This window comes from Oncorhynchus clarkii, chromosome 15 (assembly GCF_045791955.1).
Source record: "Oncorhynchus clarkii lewisi isolate Uvic-CL-2024 chromosome 15, UVic_Ocla_1.0, whole genome shotgun sequence".
Taxonomy (NCBI): Eukaryota; Metazoa; Chordata; class Actinopteri; order Salmoniformes; family Salmonidae; genus Oncorhynchus; species Oncorhynchus clarkii.
This window is the reverse complement of record NC_092161.1, coordinates 39,544,745-39,566,897: the sequence shown is the minus strand read 5'-3', so window position 1 is coordinate 39,566,897 and position 22,153 is coordinate 39,544,745. Positions and strand designations below refer to the sequence as shown.

Here is a 22,153-nt window from a genome sequence, read left to right as displayed (position 1 = left end):
CTCCACTCTACCTCAGACAGTGTCTGTGTCTGATCCTGGACCTGTCTACAGACCTCACCCCATCCAGCCCTCCAGCACTACTGGGAGATCCCAGGAAGGACATTGTTTCAATCCTCCTGGCTTGGCTCCTAGCTTCAGAATGTACAGTATACCCTCTGAGCCATCTAAACCCTGCACGACACACACACACACACACACACACACACACACACACACACACACACACACACACACACACACACACACACACACACACACACACACACACACAGACTCCCAATACCCCACACCCTGTACGGCCACACAGCAATAAAAAGCAGCTAATCGTCTCTGGGTCTGGGGCTCTGGGCTCGGCTCAGAAGCCTCCTCCAGCTGAGAGATCAACTCGTGCTGCCTGCGGTTAGCACATCCCTGGGTCAGGTTGCCGCTGAGCCCCTCATTTATTATTTAGGGGGAACGGGACCTCCTCTTAGGAACCTGAGCAAACACCTGAGGGTTGTGGAGGGAACGTTAGCCTCTGTCTGCATACGAAATGGAATCCTATTCGCTACATAGTGCACTACTTTTGACCAGGGCCCCTAGCTCAAATGGCACCCTATTCCAATATAGTGCACCAGTTTTAGCCTGGACCCATAGGGAAAATGGCACCCTTTTCCCTATGTAGTGCACAACCTTTGACCAGGGCCCATAGGGATAAGTAGTGTGCTACATATGGAATAGGGTGCCATTTAGGATACAGACTCTTTCCTCTGGGTAACAAGACCCATGTGTAACTGTCCTCTCACTTGCCTGCGTCAGTTGTCACTGTATGCACCCTATAGATAAGGGCTGCCCATTTCCGGTCCTGGAGAAAGTTTTGTTTCTACCTGTTAGTCAATTGCACTCACCTGGTGTCCCAGGTCTGAATTAGTCCCTGATTAGAAGGGGAGGATGAAAACCAGACTTGTTTTGGCCCTCTGGGGCCGGAATTGGGCAGCCCTGCTATAAATTAATTCACTTTTACACATAAAAACATAAATGCAATGTGCTTATTGTACATTGACAGACACTAATAACTGTAGAAGCTAAAGTGGTTCAATTTACTACGTTGCTCTTTAGAGAGTAGAACTTAAGTTAGTTATTTATGGTTTAAAAAGCCCAATCGCATCTAAACTAAACCCCCTGTCCTCACAGCAACATTATACTCCGGTGCTTAGGCTGCCACCCAAACATTTTCTTATCTGTTCAATGGACAAGCGCAGTGTGACGTGTGAAACATCATGCTCAATGTAGACAAACAAGCTGCTACAGACAGAGCCAAGACCGAGCCAGACAGACAGACAGCGGACAGGGCCCAAAACAGAACGGGGTTGTGATAGGTACAGAAGGAAAAAAAGTAGAGAAAGTAGACAGGCTCACCCCAGTCATTCACCCAGACACGTGGCCTATTGAGCGTAGAATGGGTTGGCAACTCAAAGGCTTGAACCATGGCTGCTGGGTTTTTGGAGATCTATAATAGCTTGATTTACCATTTACCTATAGCTTCAACTTCTTGTCTCTTAGATATGAGTTGGCAGTCCACTACTCCAGGTTTAGGACTACTGTGGTGAACTGTCTGTGTGAAAACACCACCGTTATAACCTCTAACCTGGAACTAAAACACTGCTTCCTAGCTCCATTATGGGGATGTGTGTAGTTTATCCGCCATTTTGTCCTGAACGTTCTCTAAGCGACTAGTTTTGTTTTCAACCCAATAGCCTGTATAAATCTTTTGAATTAGCTTGTTAAAATAAATGCCACGTGGAATAAATGGGTTAGGGTCAGGCTTAAATCACTGCATTGTTTTTTATTTGACGTATAATGAAATCTAATATTGGAAATGAAAAATGCAAATAGAAACCCCGTACTGTACTAAAGGTGTTTGGCTCATTGGCGGTCTGTATTTCTTTAGGACTGGGTTTAGGTGTGTGTGCATGCGCCCCTGGACTCCTCTACTGTCTCCTTCAGCAGGGAGTGCACTGTCTCTGTCTCCCCATGCAGAATAAACAGGGCCTACTCTGGGGTCCTCTTTCCCAGCAGCCAACACTCTCACTTTCCCAGCTGCGTAGTACTCCGTAAGGAAATCTATCCTCTAACTAACTTAATGATATGGCTGTCACAGCAACCTGGACCCCTTCTCTTTCTCTCTCTGTCTCCCCCCCCCCCCCCCCCCCCCCCCCATCTGCTCTTAATAAGCTGTCACATTCTCCAGGCCTTTTCCACGTCAAACGAGAGCCGAGCATGTTCCTAGCAGATCCGGAGCTTAGGCGCCAGTCCTGAATCAGACCTCCGTGCACCGGCCTGCCTCCTCAAGGTAAGGTGCTCCTTTTGCGCTTCAGCCACCTCCAGAGGAAGGCTGACAGGTCAAATTCAGTAGGGCGACAGGTATCAGTAACGCTCGACACATTGATTTGGTGTTGTCTCCTTGCGAAGGCACGGTGGAGGAGGCAGCAGCCTAACTACACTACAACTACAAAACACCACCACAACAGCAAGCCTCTTTCCCCTCAGCAGTCTCAAGTGCTGTCTACATTACCATTTTATGGTTGTTTTAACGGTCAATTGGCCAGAAGAGGTGCTCTTGAGCTAATTTGAAAGTCTTTGAGCTAGTGCTCAGTGGCAGTTAGATAGTTGAGGATGGCCTTCTCAATGCTCTGTCTAAAGCTTCTAATCACAATGTCCAGGTCACCAAGCCAGACCAGACCAAGCCATCTCCAGGCCTCTGCTGTAAGCCAACCCGGTGTGAGAGAAGATGAGAACACAGCCAGGCAGCCAGCATTCCTCTTCCTCTCTGGCTCTGTGAGACTAAGGGCTAACCTGGGTTCTTGGGTAAACACTGACTGACAGGCATTTTAGTCTCAAGCCTGCACATCTGTCTGTCTGTCTGTCCGGTCTCCTGGCCTGTCTCCCCTGCTTGGTACAGTCCTCCTCACTGAGTCTCTTTCCCTCCATGTGGAGAGGGGTTGATGAGGTGTTCTGGAGTTAGTAGCTGTAGTGATCAATGGTTTCTGTAGCCACCAATGGATTCTGGATACTGGATACCAGCTACTGCTGGAAACAGGAGTGGAGGGATGGAGAGGTGGTGAAGAGGACGGGTGGGTGGGTTGAGTAGAGCAGTGGAGGGGTCATGCCGAGCGCCTCTGGCCAGACGACATTAACCAGGAGCTCCAGACCTCCTCGTGGGTCCTGCAAGTCGAAACACAATCCAGCCCTCTCTTTCATCTCTCACTACCTCCATCTTTCTGTCTCTCCCTCTCTTTCGCTTTCTTTCTCTCTCTTTCGCTCTTTCAAATTAACTTTCAAATTAGCTCAAGAGCACCTCTTGTGGCCAATTGACTCTCTCTCTCTCTCTCTCTCTCTCTCTCTCTCTCTCTCTCTCTCTCTCTCCCTTCAACCATCTCTCCTTCCATCATTAATTCTGTCTCTCTCTCTCTCTCTCCCTTCAACCATCTCTCCTTCCATCATTCATTCTGTCTCTCTCTCTCTCTCTCTCTCTCTCTCTCTCTCTCTCTCTCTCTCTCTCTCTCTCCCTTCAACCATCTCTCCTTCCATCATTCATTCATTCTCTCTCTCTCTCTCTCTCTCTCTCTCTCTCTCTCTCTCTCTGTCTCTCTCTCTGTCTCTCTCGTTGTTGCTGCTCTGCCAGATGGATGTTATTGTCCCTTTGGTGTTTTTGGAGGATGTGCTCTCCTGTGGTCTGCCTCTCCTCTGTGCCCTCCTCAGAGTGTTGGTACTGGACTGCCATGCCACAGGGGTTCCCTGCCATTGAAGCCAGGGTTACAGACAAAACTTTAAACCTGGTAACCATGACTTTAACCCACAGCAGGGGTTGACGTCCAAGACTAATTACTGAAGATAAGGAAGACTGATGTTGTCTTCTTAGGGTGGCTTAAATCCCTTCTGGAAATGTTCTCCTATTTCAAACATTAACATCACCCCCAATTCAGGGTTCCTATTCCTATTCTTGTGTTTATGTTTAGTGTATTGCTGTGTGTATTTTAATCCTGTGGGGTATTTATGGAACGGGACACAACCTGGCCTGGGGGCTCCACTGGGAGATCAGGACACACTGGTTCATTGTAGCCTGTTTTCTGAAGCGCCTCTCCCTGTAAAAGTACACATTCATCCCTGTAAGCCCCTCACTTCAGGGACCTCCGCTCTGCTCTGAGCATCTAGGCAGCGGGTGAGCGACTCCACCGCTCTTTTAAAAGAGGAAATTCTGTATTTGTCATCCTGCTCCGTCCTCTCCTCACTGCAGTCAGAATCCTTGCCTTTGATTCCTGCCTGTGGCTGTGCATTCGCCTGCCTCTAGCCTTTTGAATACATCCCCAATGGCCTATTCCCTATGTGATGCACTACTTTTGACCAGAGCCCTATGGGCCCTGGTCGAAAGTAGTGCACTAGCCTATATAGGGGAAATTTGGGAGGCATAGGGTGCCATTTGGGAGTCATCCCTAGCCTCTAGTTCTACTCTGGGTTTAGCTTAGCCCCTGACCTGACGTTGCCTGGCTGTTACACACTACCTGAGGTTTTTCCACCGCCACACACACACACACACACACACACACACACACACACACACACACACACACACACACACAAACACACACACACACACACACACACACACACACACACACACACACACACACACACACACACACACACACACACACACACACACACACACACAGAGACTTTCTGCCTGCCAGGAGCACTAGCAGTGTATCGCTGGGGGCCTGAAGAATGCTGCTATGATATGTAAAGCAGCTCGTAATGACTTTAAAATACGTGACGGCGCTGGCTCTGACCTGGGCCCAATCGGCAGGCGGACAGATGCATTCCTGTCCTCTGCTCCACTCACGGACCGAGGCGCCGTTTGGATGCGGTCCTGTAGTTGTAAATAAAAAGCATTGCCATTGGATCTCACATTTTAGCAGCGAAATTCCACAGTAACGAAGCAACAGACCGGTTCCTGGTAACTCGGAGTCGGTGGAACTAGCTAAGCAGATGTGATTCTCATTCTGGAATGCTGGAAGGCACAAGACAGTGACATTCTTTCACCTTGTTTTTCAGTGCGATAGATGGATGTGCAGCAGGACAGATGAAGTAACTAGATCTTCTCCTGTGCCCTTTTATGGGCTGTGGGGTGAGGATCATGAACCCTGTAGGTTGAAGAGATTAGGCTACTGTAGAACAGCACCTAGTCCTCTGTCTGCAATGTGATTCATACCGGTTATCAGTATCCTACATAAGAGCACAGTTATATCTTAAATCAGAAAGTGTGTCAAACCTGTGTAATGTTGATCTTTAAATCCATGCCTTCAGATCTGTTTGATTCTCTGGGCTATCAAGCCTCTGTCTGCCGTAGAGGCATCCCTGTCCCAAGCCTTAGTCTGAGGGTGAGTCCCAAATGGCACCCTATTCCCTAATATAGTGCACTACTACTGACGAGAACCCTATTGGCCTGGTCGAAAGTAGTTCACTATATAGGGCAAGGATGGGCAACTTTGATGGGGGTGGGGGCCACAAAAAATCTTAATGTATCATGAGGGGCAGCAGTTACTTGTGGGTCTGTTGATTGCCTTTTTCATTTATTAGGCAATTTTCTCTTGAATCATACAGTAGGTCTTTTTATAAGAAACTCATGTCCAAAAGGAAACAGATATACCGTAAAATTAATACTATTCATGTTTTTTTTTTTTTTGTAATTCAAGTATACATTTCCAAAGTTACAATAGATTGCCATAGATTTTCTGTTAATTACCAAAAATTACTGAAGATTCCGGTAACTTTGGTAAACTACTGGTAGCTTTGCAACCTGATCTGTGCACTTCTCCTCATCATATATTACATCCTTTTCAATATATGAAGAGTTCTTCTAGTTTAGCTATGTTGCAACCTAATTCCCTTCTATAAAAAACACCATAGTCGATCTGCAATGCTCTGCAGGTAACCTAGCGGTTAAGAGTGCTTTGAATCCCGCGCCGACAAGGTGAAAAATCTGTCTGTGCCCTTGAGCAAGGCACTCAACCCTAATTGCTCCTGTAAGTTGCTCTGAATAAGAGCGACTGCTAAATGACTAAAATGACAAACAACATGATGTTTTGTTCAAATAAAATCCCCTACATTTTTTACCCTGGTCGGTGACAGAAATGAAAAAAAGCTAGGGAGAGAGAGAAACAGATGTTTTAATAACACAGCAACTGTAGTTGTTAACAACGTGTCAGAAAACAAACTCTCTCATCCTCATCTCATTATTCTCCTCCTCCTAGTGAAGGATTCTCTGGTTGTGGTTTGTCAGTGCTCCATGTCTGCAGAGAGCTAGAAGGAGGAGGCAAGCGAGGGGGAGAGAAAGAACGAGAGAGCGAGAGACAGAGAGCGTGAGACAGAGAGCGTGAGACAGAGAGCGAGAGACAGAGAGCGAGAGACAGAGAGCGAGAGACAGAGAGCGAGAGACAGAGAGCGTGAGTGCCGTGCTGCGTAGGCCCATCAGGCTTCATGATCTCCAAGCCAGGTTTCTTCTGTCACTGTCACCCAAGCCAGAGGGCTTACTCCCCCAGCCTCGTCGTGCTGGAATGTCGGTTGGCTGCAGGGACATCCAGGAATAATCGAGGATCCATGGCCTGGGCCCAGCTGTCACTCAACCCTTGGCCCAGCTCCACACCCTCGTCCTGGGATAGAGGGATGGAGCGAGAAGCAGTAGGGGAGTGGTTCTCCCTCTCCGATAATTGATTGGCCCTGACAACTTCCTGTGTTGTCGTCGCATTCTTCGACAGCAGGTCGTACATCACACATGACAGCTGGGTTGATGTCACTGACAGATCTGATCAAATCAGCCTCTCTCTCCCTCTGTTCCTCTCGCTCCCTCTATTCCTATCTCTCTCTCTCTCTCTTTCTCCCCATCTCTTGATCGCGCCACCCTCTCTCTCTCTCTCTCTCCACCTCTCTCTCTCTCCCCTTCTTCATCTTTGGCTCTTTCTCTCTGCGATGATAGCAGCGAGGGATGTGTGTCTGTCTGTGTAAAGTGTTAAAACATGTTTTTTCCCCCCAGTTTACTTTCCTGTCCTAGGACTAAAACTGGGTTCTGATGTTGCAGTGCTGATATTGATAATGAAGTATGTTGTGAAGCTGTTGAAATGTTTAGTAATCCATACCCACTAGAGCAAATCCAGTGGGTGGATGAGAAGGGGATTGATTGTACATTTGGAGAATGAACTGAACAGTACTAAAGCAGTCTGATGTGCTCTGGTAGCCCTCTGATAGTGTGTTTCTAGTTTGTGTGTTTCTAGTGTGAGTGTGTGTGTGTGTTGTGTGTGTGTGTGCGCGCAGACACCAGCTACCTCAACTGGGACCCTAGCCTGCCCTCTGCCCTGTGTGTGTTTGCTTAGCCCAGCCTCCCCGCTGACCCTCCAACCCCTCTCTCACCACCACGATCTATCTTTTCTTTCTCTCAATCTCTCCTTTGTTTCTGTCTCTCCTTCAGATCCACGAGAGGCTGCAGCACTATGAGCATCGCAGTCCTGCCCCCGTCCTGGACAGCGCAGGGTCCCTAGCCACTGACGTAAGTAGCTAACTACTCCTTGCCCCTGTTTACACACACAAAGACCCTATCACTGCTCCCCCGCTGAGTCGCCTGCTGGGAATCAGATCTGGTTTCACTGTTGTACTTTCTCCTCCCCATGAACTCTGACCTCGCTCCATGTAGCTACCAGGCTCTTCTCATTCTCAGAACCAAATGACTCGCCTGTTCCAATAACACTGCACCCTTAGATCCTACTCCCCCCTCAACCCCCTTCTCCACCATTCCCTCCTATACATCCAGCTCCCATGGCCCCAGGGAGAGAGTGATCATTGTCAGAGGGCAAAAGGAAGGAGGGAGAGAGTGAGATATGGCAGAAATGGAAGATGGATGAGAACGTCAGGGCAGAGGACAGGAGACGAAACGACAGATGAAAGAGGAGAAATGACTCGTGGAGCATAAATACAGGATACAAGAGTGGGAGAGAGAGAGAGAGAGAGAGAGAGAGGGGAGGTGTCACACCATCACCTGTGGCACGCGGCCCCTCAATTTATTAACCTGTCGTCCTGTCCGCAAAAAGTCCACTGCTGGCTCCACTGTGTGTGTGTGTGTGTGTGTGTGTGTGTGTGTGTGTGTGTGTGTGTGTGTGTGTGTGTGTGTGTGTGTGTGTGTGTGTGTGTGTGTGTGTGTGTGTGTGTGTGTGTGTGTGTGTGTGTGTGTGTGTGTGTGTGTGTGTGGACGTGCGTGCGTGCTCCACTGTGTGTGTGTGCTCCACTGTGCGTGCGCTTGCGTGTGTGCGAAGACAGAGTGCACACATGGCTGCCAGTAATGTTTTTTTTTCCTTTTGAATGGCCGTTAGTACCGCTGCTCCGATCATCACAACGCTGAAAACCACGCTCATTGTTAACTACACACACACACCTGTATAAACCACTGATCCAGTCTGGCTTAGTACTGTAAGTAGAGGAGGAGGGACAGTGATGGTTTAATGGTGTGGTTCTGTTTATTGTAATCAAAGTGCTATGGAGTATTCCTATCCTTGTAAAGAGCACACAGCCATATAGTACCAGTCAAAAGTTTGGACATACCTACTCATTCAAAGATTTTTCTTTATTTTTACTATTTTCTACATTGTAGAATAATAGTGAATACATCAAAACTATGAAATAACACATATGGAATAATGTAGTAACCAACAAGTAACCAATATATTTTAATTTAGATTCTAAAAAGAAGCCACTATTTTCCTTGGTGACAGCTTTGCACACTCTTGGCATTCTCTCAACCTTCTTCACCTGGAATGCTTTTCCAACAGTCTTGAAGGAGTTCCCACATATGCTGAACACTTCCTTTTCCTTCACTCTGCGGTCCAACTCGTCCAAACCATCTCAATTGGGTTGAGGTCGGTGATTGTGAAGGCCAGGTCATCTGATGCAGCCCTCCATCACTCTCATTCTTGGTAAAATAGCCCTTACACCGCCTGGAGGTGTGTTGGGTCATTGTCCTGTTGAAAAACATATGATAGTCCCACTAAGCGCAAACTAGATGGGATGGCGTATCGCTGCAGACCGCTGTGGTAGTCATGCTGGTTAAGTGTGCCTTGAATTCTAAAGAAATCACAGACAGCAAAGCACCCACACACCATCACACCTCGTCCTCCATGCTTCATGGTGGGAACCACACATGCGGAGATCATTGGTTCACCTATTCTGCGTCTCACAAAGACACGGCAGTTCGAAACAAAAATCTCAAAATTGGACTCATCAGACCAAAGGACAGATTTCTATCGGTTTAATGTCCATTGCTCGTGTTTCTTGACCCAAGCAAGTCTCTTCTTCTTATTGGTGTCCTTTAGTAGTGGTTTCTTTGCAGAAATTCGAACATGAAGGCCTGATTCACGCAGTTTCCTCTGAACAGTTGATGTTGAGATGTGTCTGTACTTGAACTCTATGTTGCATTTATTTGGCCCTCAAGGCTGAACTCTAATGAACTTATCCTCTCCCATCTGAACACTAATGAACTTATCCTCTGCAGCAGCGGTAACTCTGGGTCTTCCTTTCCTGTGGTGGTCCACATGAGAGCCAGTTTCATCATAGCTCTTGATGGTTGCTGCAAATGCACTGGAAGAAACTTTCAAAGTTCTTGAAATGTTCCGTATTGACTGACCTTCATGTCTTAAAGTAATGATGAACTGTCATTTCTCTTTGCTTATTTGATAGTAGGTAGCGTCCCACCTGGCCAACATCCGGTGAAATTGCAGAGCTCGAAATTCAAAATACAAAAGTAGTAATATTAAACATTTGTGAAAATACAAGTGTTATACACCATTCTTCAGCTTAGAATATTGGTAATCGAACCGCTTTGTCCGATTTACAATAGGCTTTACGGCAAAAGCATAGCATTTGATTGTCTGATGACAGCGCCCCGCATACTTCCTGCATTAACATAAATTCATAACCTGAACAGGTGTCACAAAACTCAGAAATAGCGATAAAATAAATCACTTACCTTTGAAGATCTTCATCTTTTTGCAATCCAAAGGGTCCCAGTTACACAATGAATGTTCGTTTTGTTTGATAAAGTCCTTCTTTATATCCCAAAAATTTCCGTTTATATGGCACGTTTGATTCAGAAATATACCTGTTCCAACTCGCCCAACATACCTAAAAAGGAATCTAAAAAGTTACCTGTAAACTTCGTCCAAACAATTGAAACAACGTTTCTAATCCAGCCTCATGTACCCTAATAGGTAAATAATCAATCAAATTTAAGACGGAATATACGGTATTCAATACCGGAGAAAAAGAACGAGGAGCACACACTCATTCACCCGCGCCAAAAGACTTCTTCTGAGGGATACTTCGAAAGAATACGAATACATTTTTCAAAAAACAAGCATGAAACAATTTCTAAAGACTGTTGAAATCTAGTGGAAGCCATAGGAACTGCAATCTGGGTCCTAATTATTAGACTTTCCCATAGAAAAGCATTGAAAAGTCCTGGATGGATTGTCCTTGGGGTTTCGCCTGCCAAATCAGTACTGTTATACCCACAGACAATATTTTAATAGTTTAGTCACGGTAAATACGCTTTTTCAAGCTCTGATGCTGCTGATTGTCATTTGTAGCCTACCAAACATGCTAAGTGCCTGGTACTCTATTGTCCCTCTAATCACTCTGACATCAATGCAAATGTGATCGAAAATCAAATCAAACACTTCATAAGAGCTCATGTTGCATAACATTTCTATAGGCTATGCAAATGCATGAGATAACAGAGTTATGGCCTCTTAAAAGGAGGAGGATCACATCAGCTTTCTATAGACTAAGGCCTACTATATTTATTTCTCAACTTTCCTAATATTAAGCACATTACTTACCTTTACAACAGGAGTATAGTCTACCTGGCTGGCATGAAAATGAACGACGGGAAAAGCATCCTCCATTCACTATTTAAGTGCATAGATGACATATTTTTTTCCCCTGCCCTGTTCTGAGACAGGTGCATGATAATGGTCCATTCTAAATCAAAACTAATTTCACACATATATGATCTACTATATGTAAAGACAAGATTCAATTAAGAACAGTATTAGCCCATCACCTGTGAATGATACAGTATATTGACACTTGTAAAACAGCGCTTGCCTTTTTTTGGCAACTTTTTCAAATCATAGTCACACACCTCATGTCCATAGGCCTATATGTTTTGATAAGGTTTTTATCAATACTAAAGTGGCCAAATAACTTCTTAAAGTTAAGCACATTCATTCGCTTTACAACTGGTGTAGAGCCCTACCGCAGTAGGCTATAAACGTGAATGTTCCAAAATGCAATCAATTAGCGGGGGGGAAAAAACATTCTCAAAAGTCACCGCAAATGTGATTATGCATGTAATGCTTTATTATAAAGGTGCATTTTTATGGTGAAAATGTTCTTCCCCAAACATGCCACCTATGTCAAATCAAACTTTATTTGTCACATGCGCCGAATACAACAAGTGTAGACTTTAACGTGAAATGCTTACTTACAAGATAATAACCAACAGTGCAGTTCAAGAAGATGTGAGTTTCAAGTTTGGGGAAGAATGGGAACAACATTATGCTGCCACCCCCGTACTTCACTGTTGGGATGGTGTTCTTCGGCTTGCAAGCTTCCCCCTTTTTCCTCCAAACATAACGATGGTCATTATGGCCAAACAGTTCTATTTTTGTTTCATCACACCAGAGGACATTTCTCCAAAAAGTACGATATTTGTCCCCATGTGCAGTTCCAAACCGTAGTCTGGGTTTTTATTGCTGTTTTGGAGCTGTGGCTTCTTCCTTGAAGAGTAGCCTTTCAGGTTATGTTGATATTGGACTCATTTTACTGTGGATATAGATACTTTTGTACCTGTTTCCTCCAGCATCTTCACAAGGTCCTTTGCTGTTGTTCTGGGATTGATTTGCACTTTTAGCACCAAAGTACATTCATCTCTAGGAGACAGAACGAGTCTCCTTCCTGAGCGGCATGATGGCTGTGTGGTCCCATAGTGTTTATACTTGTGTACTATTGTTTGTACAGATGAACGTGGTACCTTCAAGCCTTTGGAAATTGCCCCCATGGATGAACCAGACTTATGGAGGTCTACTTTTTCTTCTGAGGTTTTGGCTGATTTCTTTTGATTTTCCGATGATGTCAAGCAAAGAGGCACTGAGTTTGAAGGTAGGCCTTGAAATACATCCACAGGTACACCTCCAATTGACTCAAATGATGTCAATTAGCCTATCAGAAGCTTCTAAAGCCATGCCACCATTTTCTAGAATTTTCCAAGCTGTTTAAAGGCACAGTCAACTTAGTGTATGTAAACTTCTGACCCACTGGAATTGTGATACAGTGAATTATAAGTGAAATAATCTGTCTGTAAACAATTGTTGAAAAAATGACTTGTGTCATGCACAAAGTAGATGTCCTAACCGACTTGCCAAAACTGTAGTTTGTTAACAAGAAATGTGTGGAATGGTTAAAAAACACGTTTTTAATCACTCCAACCTAAGTGTATGTAAACTGAGTTCAACTGTATATTTTCCTCAGATTACACATCATTTTAAATCAAACACAATTCAGATAAACGCCCATTTATATTAGGTGAAATACCACAGTGTGCCATCACAGCAGCGATATGTGTGACCTGTTGCTATACAAAAAGGGCAACCGGTGGAGCACAAACACCGTTGTAAACACAACCATATTTATTTATATTTATTTCTCTCCCTCTTACTTGTATACCACTGTACATAGCCAATAATATAACATTTGAAATCTCTATTATTTTGAAACTCTTCTGTGTGTAATGTTTACTGTTCAATTCTGATTGTTTATTTCACTTGCTTTGTCAATGTAAATGTATGTTTCCCATGCCAATAAAGCCCCTTTGAATTGAACTCAATTAAGAGAGAGAGTTGCAGGACAACTTTGTTTCCCTTTCCTTCTCCCTCTCTCCCTCCCTCCCTAGGTCGTGGCAAGCGTCCATCTCAGTATTTCTTTATGGGACACAACTATCAGCCCCCCCCCCCCCAGTAAATTTGTCAAATTACAGCTTTTTTAAATTGACGCTTCCTCGTAAATTCTGTGAGAAACCTCAGGCAGGGATGATTAGATATCATGATAAAAGCCAGAGATGTTTTATCAACGTGTCTAGGAGTACCCGAGCAGACGACGGCGGTGCAAAACCATTCCAAGCACTTGTGTGGTGTTTTTAAGAAGTGTCCTTTTTCAACCACGTCGTTGCTCAGAGCTCGAAATGGAACCTAATTAAGTTGTTGTGTAGAGTGTATGTATTTGACCTGCTATACTAGACCAGGCTCTTGGTTAAATTCATTTTGGGTTTGGATTTCGGTAATGGAGGTTTAATTGATTGCCTAACATAAAATTACACTTCAACCCCTGCCTGCCCTATTGTACTGTCTAGAGCAGTCTCAGCAGGTGACGGCTGTAGCCACAGACCCACAAGTCCAGACCTCTAGTGCATGTGTGTGTATGTGTGTTAGCTGGCTCAGCAGGTGACGACTGCAGCCATAGACTCACCAAATGAGAGGCGGTCATTCCCCAGACTGGCCACCGGGTGGGCCCAGAGAGCATTTCTCTCGCTCTCACTCTCTCTCTCTCTCTCTCTCTCTCTCTCTCTCTCTTGCTCGCTCGCTCTCTCTCGCTCTCTCTCTTGCTCTCTCTATTATTTTCTATTAAATTCAATTAAATGGCTTTATTGGCATGGGAAACACATGTTAACATTGCCAAAGCAGATAATAAACAAAAGTAGATAATAAACAAAAGTGAAATAAACAATGCAAATTTACAGTAAACATTACCCCCCCCCCCCCCCACACACACACACACAGGTCATAGGCAGCCACTGACTGCCACTCCACAGTCACAGTGCCAGAGATGTACAAGTGATGAACATTAAATGAACGCATACTGACAAATATTGTCATTGTATGAAATTGTGAAACTGTCATTAGGGTAGACAAACCTGACATATTTGAAGCTGTAGTATACCAGCATTGCATTAAATTCTTACATTTCATAATCTCATCCAGCACTAAGCTCTTTCCGACGGCACTGTCCAAGAGACGTATCATGTCGAAGAGACAGAACCAGCACAAGTAAGATATTCTCCTAACCAGATAATGTTGTGGAAACCTCTGGTGTCACATTAAATCCTTAAAAGACAACCATTAATTGAACAAGATTTGTGTGTCAGTTATAGCAGGTTTTTATTTGCGTTTGAAATAACGTAATCGGTTCTCAGGGATGCGGGAACTGTAAACTCAGTGCTCCACATCAGGCCTCTCTAAATACACCCCAGTGTGGGCCCACCGGCTATGGAGTTACAAATGAAGTACGCTCAGCCACAATCCACAAAGTAGCCCATCAGGTTTTTTCTTCCTCTCACACAGACAGATGAAGAGAGAGAGAATGGAAAGTGTGATTCTAGAGTAGAAGCATCAAGGTAGTGTATAGTATGTTGTCAAACATGCCTCATCTTTACTCCCTAGTGAGTTATGAGCTAAACCTTTTAATAGAACAATAAAAGGGCCTGTAAATGTACGGTTGGTTCTCTCTCTATCTCGTTCTCTCTTTCAGTTCAAATTCATTTTCGATGTAAGGGCTTTCTTGGCATGGCATGGGATAAATATGTTTACATTGCCAAAGCAAATGAAACAGATAATAAACAAAAGTGAAATGAACAATTAAAGAAATAACAGTAAATATTATACTCACAAAAGAATAAAGACATTTCAAATGTCATATGTGCAAATAGTTAAAGTACAAAATGGAAAATAAATAAACATAAATATGGGTTGTATTTACAATGGTGTTTGTTCTTCACTGGTTGCCCTTTTCTTGTGGCAACATGTCACACATCTCGCTGCTGTGATTCCACACTGTGGAGTTTCACCCAGTAGATATGGGAGTTTATCAAAATTGGATTTGTTTTCAAATTCTTTGTGGGTCTGTGTAATCTGAGTGAAATATGTGTCTCTAATATGGTCATACATTTGACAGGAGGTTAGGAAGCGCAGCTCAGTCTCCACTTCATTTTGTGGGCAGTGTGCACATAGCCTGTCTTCTCTTGAGAACCAGGTCTGCCTACGGCAGCCTTTCTCAATAGCAAGGCTATGCTCACCGAGTCTGTACATAGTCAAACTTTTCCTTCATTTTGGGTCAGTCACAGTGGTCAGGTATTCTGCCACTGTGTATTCTCTGTTTAGGGTCAAATAGCATTCTAGTTTGCTCAGTTTTTTTTGTTAATTCTTTCCAATGTGTCATGTCATCTTTTTGTTTTCTCATGATTTGGTTGGTTCTAATTGTGTTGCTGTCGTGGGGCTTTGTGGGGTCCCTTTGGGTATGTGAACAGAGCCCCAGGACCAGCTTTCTTAGGGGACTCTTCTCCAGGTAGGTGATGGCTTTATTATGGAAGGTTTGGGAAACGCTTCCCATTAGGTAGTTGTAGAATTTAACGTCTCTTTTGATCATTAGCGGGGAGGTTTGAGACCCCCATTACTGTGAGGACTTGAGACCCCCATTAATGTGAACCGAGAAACGCATGCACACACATCCAGTCAACTTACAGGTGGGGCAGGGTGTGTCTGTGTGTGTTTTTGTCCTCTTTCCTTCACTCTTCCTCTCGCCCCTCCTCCCCTCGTCCTCTCACACACACCTCCTCTCGCCCCTTCCAGTGGGAGGATTCTCAGAGCTCTTGTGATTTTTCTCATCACTAAGCTAAGGTCCCTGGGACTAAACACCTCCCTCTGCAACTGTACTTCCTGACGGGCCGCCCCCAGGTGGTAAGGGTAGGTAACAACACATCCGCCACACTGATCCTCAACACAGAGGCCCCTCAGGGGTGCGTGCTCAGTCCCCTCCTGAACTCCCTGTTCACTCATGACTGCATGGCCAGGCACAAATCCAACACCATCATTAAGTTTGCTGATAACACAACAGTGGTAGGCCTGATCACCAACAACGATGAGACAGCCTATAGGAAGGAGGTCAGAGACCTGGCCGTGTGGTGCCAGGACAACAACCTCTCCCTCAAGGTGATCAAGACAAAGAAGATGATTGTGGACTACAGGAAAAAGAGGACCGAGCACGCCCCCATTCTCATTCAAGTTCCTTGGTGTCCACATCACCAACAAACTATCATGGTACAAACACACCAAGACAGTCGTGAAGAGGGCACAACAAAGCCTATTCACCCTCAGGAGACTGAAAATATTTGGCATGGGTCCTCAGATCCTCAAAGATTTCTACAGCTGCACCATTGAGAGCATCCTGACTGGTTGCCTCACTGCCTGGTATGACAAATGCTCGGCCTCCAACCGCAAGGTACTACAGAGGGTAGTGCGTACGGCCCAGTACATCACTGGGGCCAAGCTTCCTGCCATCCAGGCCCTAAAAATTGTCAGAGAGTCCAGCCATCCTAGTCATAGACAGTTCTCTATGCATGACAAGCGGTACCGGAGCGCCAAGTCTAGGTCCAAAAGACTTCTTAACAGCTTCTACCCTCAAGCCATAAGACTCCTGAACAGCTAATCAAATGGCTACCCAGACTATTTGCACCAACCCCCTCTTTTTAACGCTGCTGCTGCTCTTTGTTTATTATCTATGCATAGTGACTTTAACTCTACCTACATATACATACCTCATTTACCTTGACTAATGTGGGTACCAATGTGGGTGCCCCCACACATTGACTCTGTACTGGTAACCCCTGGTAATAGCCTTGCTATTGTTAAGTTACTGCTGCTCTTTAATTTTAAATTTTTTTTTGTGATCTATTTTTTGCTTAACACTTATTTTTCTTAATTAAAACTGCATTAAGGATCGGACCCTTTTTAAAAACATTTTCGCCTAAAATGATATACCCAAATCTAACTGCCTAGCTCAGGCCCTGAAGCAAGGACATGCATATTCTTGGTACCATTTGAAAGGAAACACTTTGAATGTTGTGGAACTGTGAAAGGAAGTTGTAGTTGAATGTAGTTGAATATAACACATTAGATCTGGTAAAAGATAATACAAAGGAAAAAAAATCAATTTTTGTTGACTTTTGTTTGTTCCGTTGTCTTTGAAAGGCCATAATGTATTATTCCAGCCCAGTTGCAATTTAGATTTTGGCATCTAGATGGCAGCAGTGTATGTGCAATGTCTTACACTGATCCAATGAAACATTGTATTTCTGTTCAAAATTTTGTATCAAGACTGCCCAAATGTGACTAATTTGTTTATTAATAACTTTTCATGTTCAAAACTGTGCACTCTCCTCAAAAATAGCATGGTATTCTTTCACTGTAAAAGCTACTGTAAACTAGACAGTGCACTTAGATTAACAAGAATTTAAGCTTTCTGCGAATATCAGAAATGTCTATGTCCTGGGAAATGTTCTTGTTACTTAGAACACGTCAAGAAGTTCAGGATCCAGTTGCAGAGGGAGGTGTTATCTAGGTCTGTGCCTGGGCCTGGGCCCCTGGCTATGGCTGGAGTTGAGAGAATTAAGGTGCTGCCTGGTGTCCCTCAGCATACATTGGACAGACAATCCCTGTCTCTAGATCATGGCTGGGGCCTCTTTTTGTTTGTGTGTGTGTTAACCTGGCCCTGTTAGTCAGCTGTATGAATGTCTGAGTTGACTATATTAATGCTAACACTCTCTCTCTCTCGTTCTTTCTCTCTCTCTCTCTCTGTCTCTCTCTCTCTCTCTCTCTCTCTCTCTCTCTCTCTCTCTCTCTCTCTCTCTCTTTTTCTCCCTCTCTCTCTCTCTCGTTATTTTTCTCTCTCTGTCTCTCTCTCTCTCTCTCTCTCTGTCTCTCTCTCTGTCTCTCTCTGTCTCTCTCTCTCTCTGTCTCTCTCTCTCTCTCTCTCTCTCTCTCTCTCTCTCTCTCTCTCTCTCTCTCTCTCTCTCTCTCTCTCTCTTTCTCCCTCTCTATATTGCTATCTCTCAGCTGTCTGAGGAACTGCAGGTTAAAGGTGGCAGTGGAGGAATCAGAGAGCTGCTAAAACTACTGGCTAAACCCCATGTCAAGGTAACAGACACACACTCACACACCAACTCTCTCTGTCTCACTCTCTCTTGTGCGCTCTCTCTTGCTCTCTCTCTCTATACCTCACTTATCAGCTCACCACAGAACATAGCCTCTTTTCCTCCTTCCCTTACACACTCCCTATTTATTCCATCTTTCTACATAGTACTCAGTCAATCTTGTATTAGTGCATTATTTCATTATTCCATCTCCCGCCCTCCAACAATGACATCATCTCCTAGTTTTACTATAGTCTCTTTCATTTGGGATGCAGCCGTAAGTTCTGTGTCCTCTGTGATACATCAATCCGCTGTTCATCCACAGGTCAGCCAGACAGATATGATGTCACACAAACGGATGTAGCACTTCTTGAAACTTTTTAAAGCTTCTTTCTCTCTCTCTCCTTTTAACAATTCTCTGGCTGCCTTCTCTCTCTCTTGTTAGACATAAATCTAAATCTCAATGGTTGAGTGTGTGTTTGTGTGATGGAGATAGGGAGGTTTGGATTGCTGAATCAGTCCAGCCGTCTCAGTCAGACAGACAGAACGCTGTGTACAGTAGGGCAGAAAGACAATGGTTACAAGATGAATGTAGTCAGATGGACCCCCTCACAGGAAACAAATGGAGATAAGGGGAATCCATCATGTGTGTGAATCCATCATCACTGCGGTCTGTAACTCAAATGGCACCCTATTCCCTATATAGTGCACTACTTATGGCCCAAGACTACAGTGCCTTCGGAAAGTATTCAGACCCCTTGACTTTTTCCACATTTTGTTACATTAGTCTTATTCCAAAATTGATTAAATATAAACATTTCTCTATCTACATACAATACCCCATAATGACAAAACGAAAACAGGTTTTTAAAAATGTATTTAAATGTATAAAAAACACATACATACCTTATTTACATAAGTATTCAGACCCTTTGCTAAGAGACTCAACAGGTCCATCCAGGTCCATCCTGTTCATCCATTGTTTCCATTGATCATCCTCGAGATGTTTCTACAACTTGATTGGAGTACACCTGTGTTAAAATTAATTGATTGTACATGCTTTGGAAAGGCACACACCTGTCTATGTAAGGTCCCACAGTTGACAATGCATGTCAGAGCAAAAACCAAGCCATGAGGTCGAAGGATTTATCCGTAGAGCTCCGAGACAGGATTGTGCCGAGGCACAGATCTGGGGAAGGGTACCAAAACATTTCTGCAGCATTGAAGGACCCCAAGAACACAGTGGCCTCCATCATTCTTAAATGGAAGAAGTTTGGAACCACCAAGACTATTCCTAGACCTGGCCTCCCGGCCCAACTGAGCCATCGGCGGAGAAGGGCCTTGGTCAGGGAGGTGACCAAGAACCCGATGGTCACTCTGACAGAGGTCTAGAGTTCCTCTGTGGAGATGGGAGAACCTTCCAGAAGGACAATCATCTCTGCAGCATTCCACCAATCAGACTTTTGTGTGCCCCCCCCAACCCCTCTTTTACACTGCTGCTACTCCCTGTTTATCTTATACGCATAATCACTTTAACTATACATTCATGTACATACTACCTCAACCAGTGCTCCCGCACATTGGCTAACCGGGCTAACAATCTGCATTGTGTCCCACCACCCGCCAACCCCTCTCTGTTCATCACATATGCACAGTCACTTTAACCATACCTACATGTACATACTACCTCAAAAAGCCTGACTAACAGGTGTCTGTAAATAGCCTTGCTACTGTTATTTTAAAATGTATTTTTACTGTTGTTTTATTTCTTTACTTACCCCCCCACACACACACACACACACACATACCTTTTTTTCACATTATTGGTTAGAGCCTGTAAGTAAGCATTTCACTGTTGTGTTCGGCGCACGTGACAAATACACTTTGATTTGCTTTGATATGGTAGACTGGCTAGACGGAAGCCACTCCTCAGTCAAAGGCACATGACAGCCGGCTTGAAGTTTGCCAAAAGGCGCCAAAAGACTCTCAGACCATGAGAAACAATGCAGGAGTGGCTTCAGGACAAGTCTCTGAATGTCCTTGAGTGGCCCAGCCAGAGCATGGACTTGAACCCAATCAAACATCTCTGGAGAGACCTGAAAATAGCTGTGCAGCAACGCTCCCCATCCAACCTAACAGAGCTTGGGGGGATATGCAGAGAAGAATGGGAGAAACTCCCCAAATACAGGTGTGCCAATATTGTAGCGTCATACCCAAGAAGACTCGAGGCTGCCAAAGGTGCTTCAACAAAGTACTGAGCAAATGATCTGAATACTTATGTAAATGTGATTTTTCAGTTTATTTTATTTGATTATTTTTGGCAAATTTAAAAATATATATGTATATTGGGTATTGTGTGTAGATTGATGAGGGGAAAAAATATTTATTCAGTTTTAGAATAAGGTTGTAACCTAACAAAATGTGGAAAAAGTAAAGGAGTCTGAATACTTTTCGAAGGCACTGTATATAGGGAATATGGTGTCATTTGGGATACAGCCTCTCCTTCGTATCCATCAACTCCAAAGGGAGGTGCCCACGTATCCCTACAACCCTTCACCCCGATGGCTAGTTCAAGACACTGGTGTGCCACAGAGCGTCTCGCAGCACGCCTCCAATTATTGTATTTTGACACAGGTTATTGGCAGGGCCAACGTCGATCCATCACAAGGGGTTTCTCTCCTGGGCCAAACTCGTCGGGCCCTATAGGGTGAAGGATGGAGAGATGGGAGAGAGAGCGGTCAAAGCATTACACACATACACTTACAAACACTGCCTCTGCCGCTGGGCCTGCTAGGTAGGGGCCACTCCTCTGCTGGCCTGAAGGGGCGACAGGTTGAAATGTTCACAACTGCCCTAGCGTATACACACGCACTCACACACACTCCCCCCACATACCCATTTTCCCCTCCCTCCTCTCTGGCTGGCTGTTGCCTGTATGGTTTGGGCCTGCTACCCGGCTTCTCTGATAGTTTTACTGTTCCCTGGGTAAACCGTCACACCGACAGTCTTCTAGCTCCAAGCAGCAGAAGCACTCGGTCACGATAGATTAACCTCAGCAGAAGCTAGCCCAGCTCAGCGCTGGGGAATGGTGTCAGGGGGAACACTTTGACTGTAACACACTCACTTGCTGAGGTTTGGAAGCTGTCTCTTCTGAGTGGTTGCAACGGATGGTTCTCTGTGGGTTTTAAGCCCCCCCCTCTCCCTCACTCTCTCTCTCCTGATGGCTGGATAGGGATCTGACCGTTCTGCCGTGGCACCCGATACCTACCCAGCTCCATGTAAATCGCAGAGTCTGTGTGTAAAACACAAGCAGATGCCTGGGCTCTGAATGGTGTCTCTGTGCGATAGTAACAGTATCACTCTCCATTATAAAATGATCCATTCCTGGGGTGGGACATAAATCACAACTTTTTTAAAGCACCAACCCTCTCACGCATTCACGCATTCACGCACACACACAGGCACACGTGCACACACACACACACACACACACACACACACACACACACACACACACACACACACACACACACACACACACACACACACACACACACACACACACACACACACACACACACACACACCTCCCCCTCTTTTCTCCCTTTTATGATTCTTCACACATGAGAAAACAACTCCTGCCCATATTAGCCGCCTCAGAAACACTAATATTGACAATGATGAAAGTGCTAATTTTGACGGCCGTCTGTTTCCGATGGGGGGAACTGTGTGTTCTGTTCTATTGGGGTGGGGGGAAGGGTTTCGGGTGTTCGCTGGCAGTGGGTCGGGGTGTCTCTGCCTACCGCATCGCTGGGCTGGGACTCTCAGAAGTAGAAGGCTGTGTCTCAATTGGCACCCTACTCCTTATAAAGTACACTACTATGGGCACCCTATGGGCTCTTGTCAAAATCAGTGCACTATGTGGGGAATATGGTGCTATTTGGAATGCAAAATAAGTGAACGCAGTAGAACGGAGCACAGCGGGGCTCTGGAACAGTCAGTAAAGTGCCAGTCTTGCACTGTCTGCCTGCAGGTTGAAAAATGACTCTGAGA

At 44.9% G+C, this 22,153-nt stretch overlaps 1 protein-coding gene across 3 annotated transcripts in view; it reads left to right on the top strand.

Moving 5' to 3' along the window:
• The window catches only part of LOC139367250 (MAGUK p55 subfamily member 7-like), a 253,226-nt gene that overhangs the window by 114,487 nt on the left and 116,586 nt on the right, over positions 1 to 22,153 (top strand). For all 3 annotated transcript variants that reach the window (XM_071105496.1, XM_071105497.1, XM_071105498.1), the window contains 2 exons: positions 7,505 to 7,582; positions 18,024 to 18,104. In XM_071105496.1, coding sequence (XP_070961597.1) covers positions 7,505 to 7,582; positions 18,024 to 18,104 — 159 coding nt within the window. The remainder of the gene's footprint in view (positions 1 to 7,504; positions 7,583 to 18,023; positions 18,105 to 22,153) is intronic.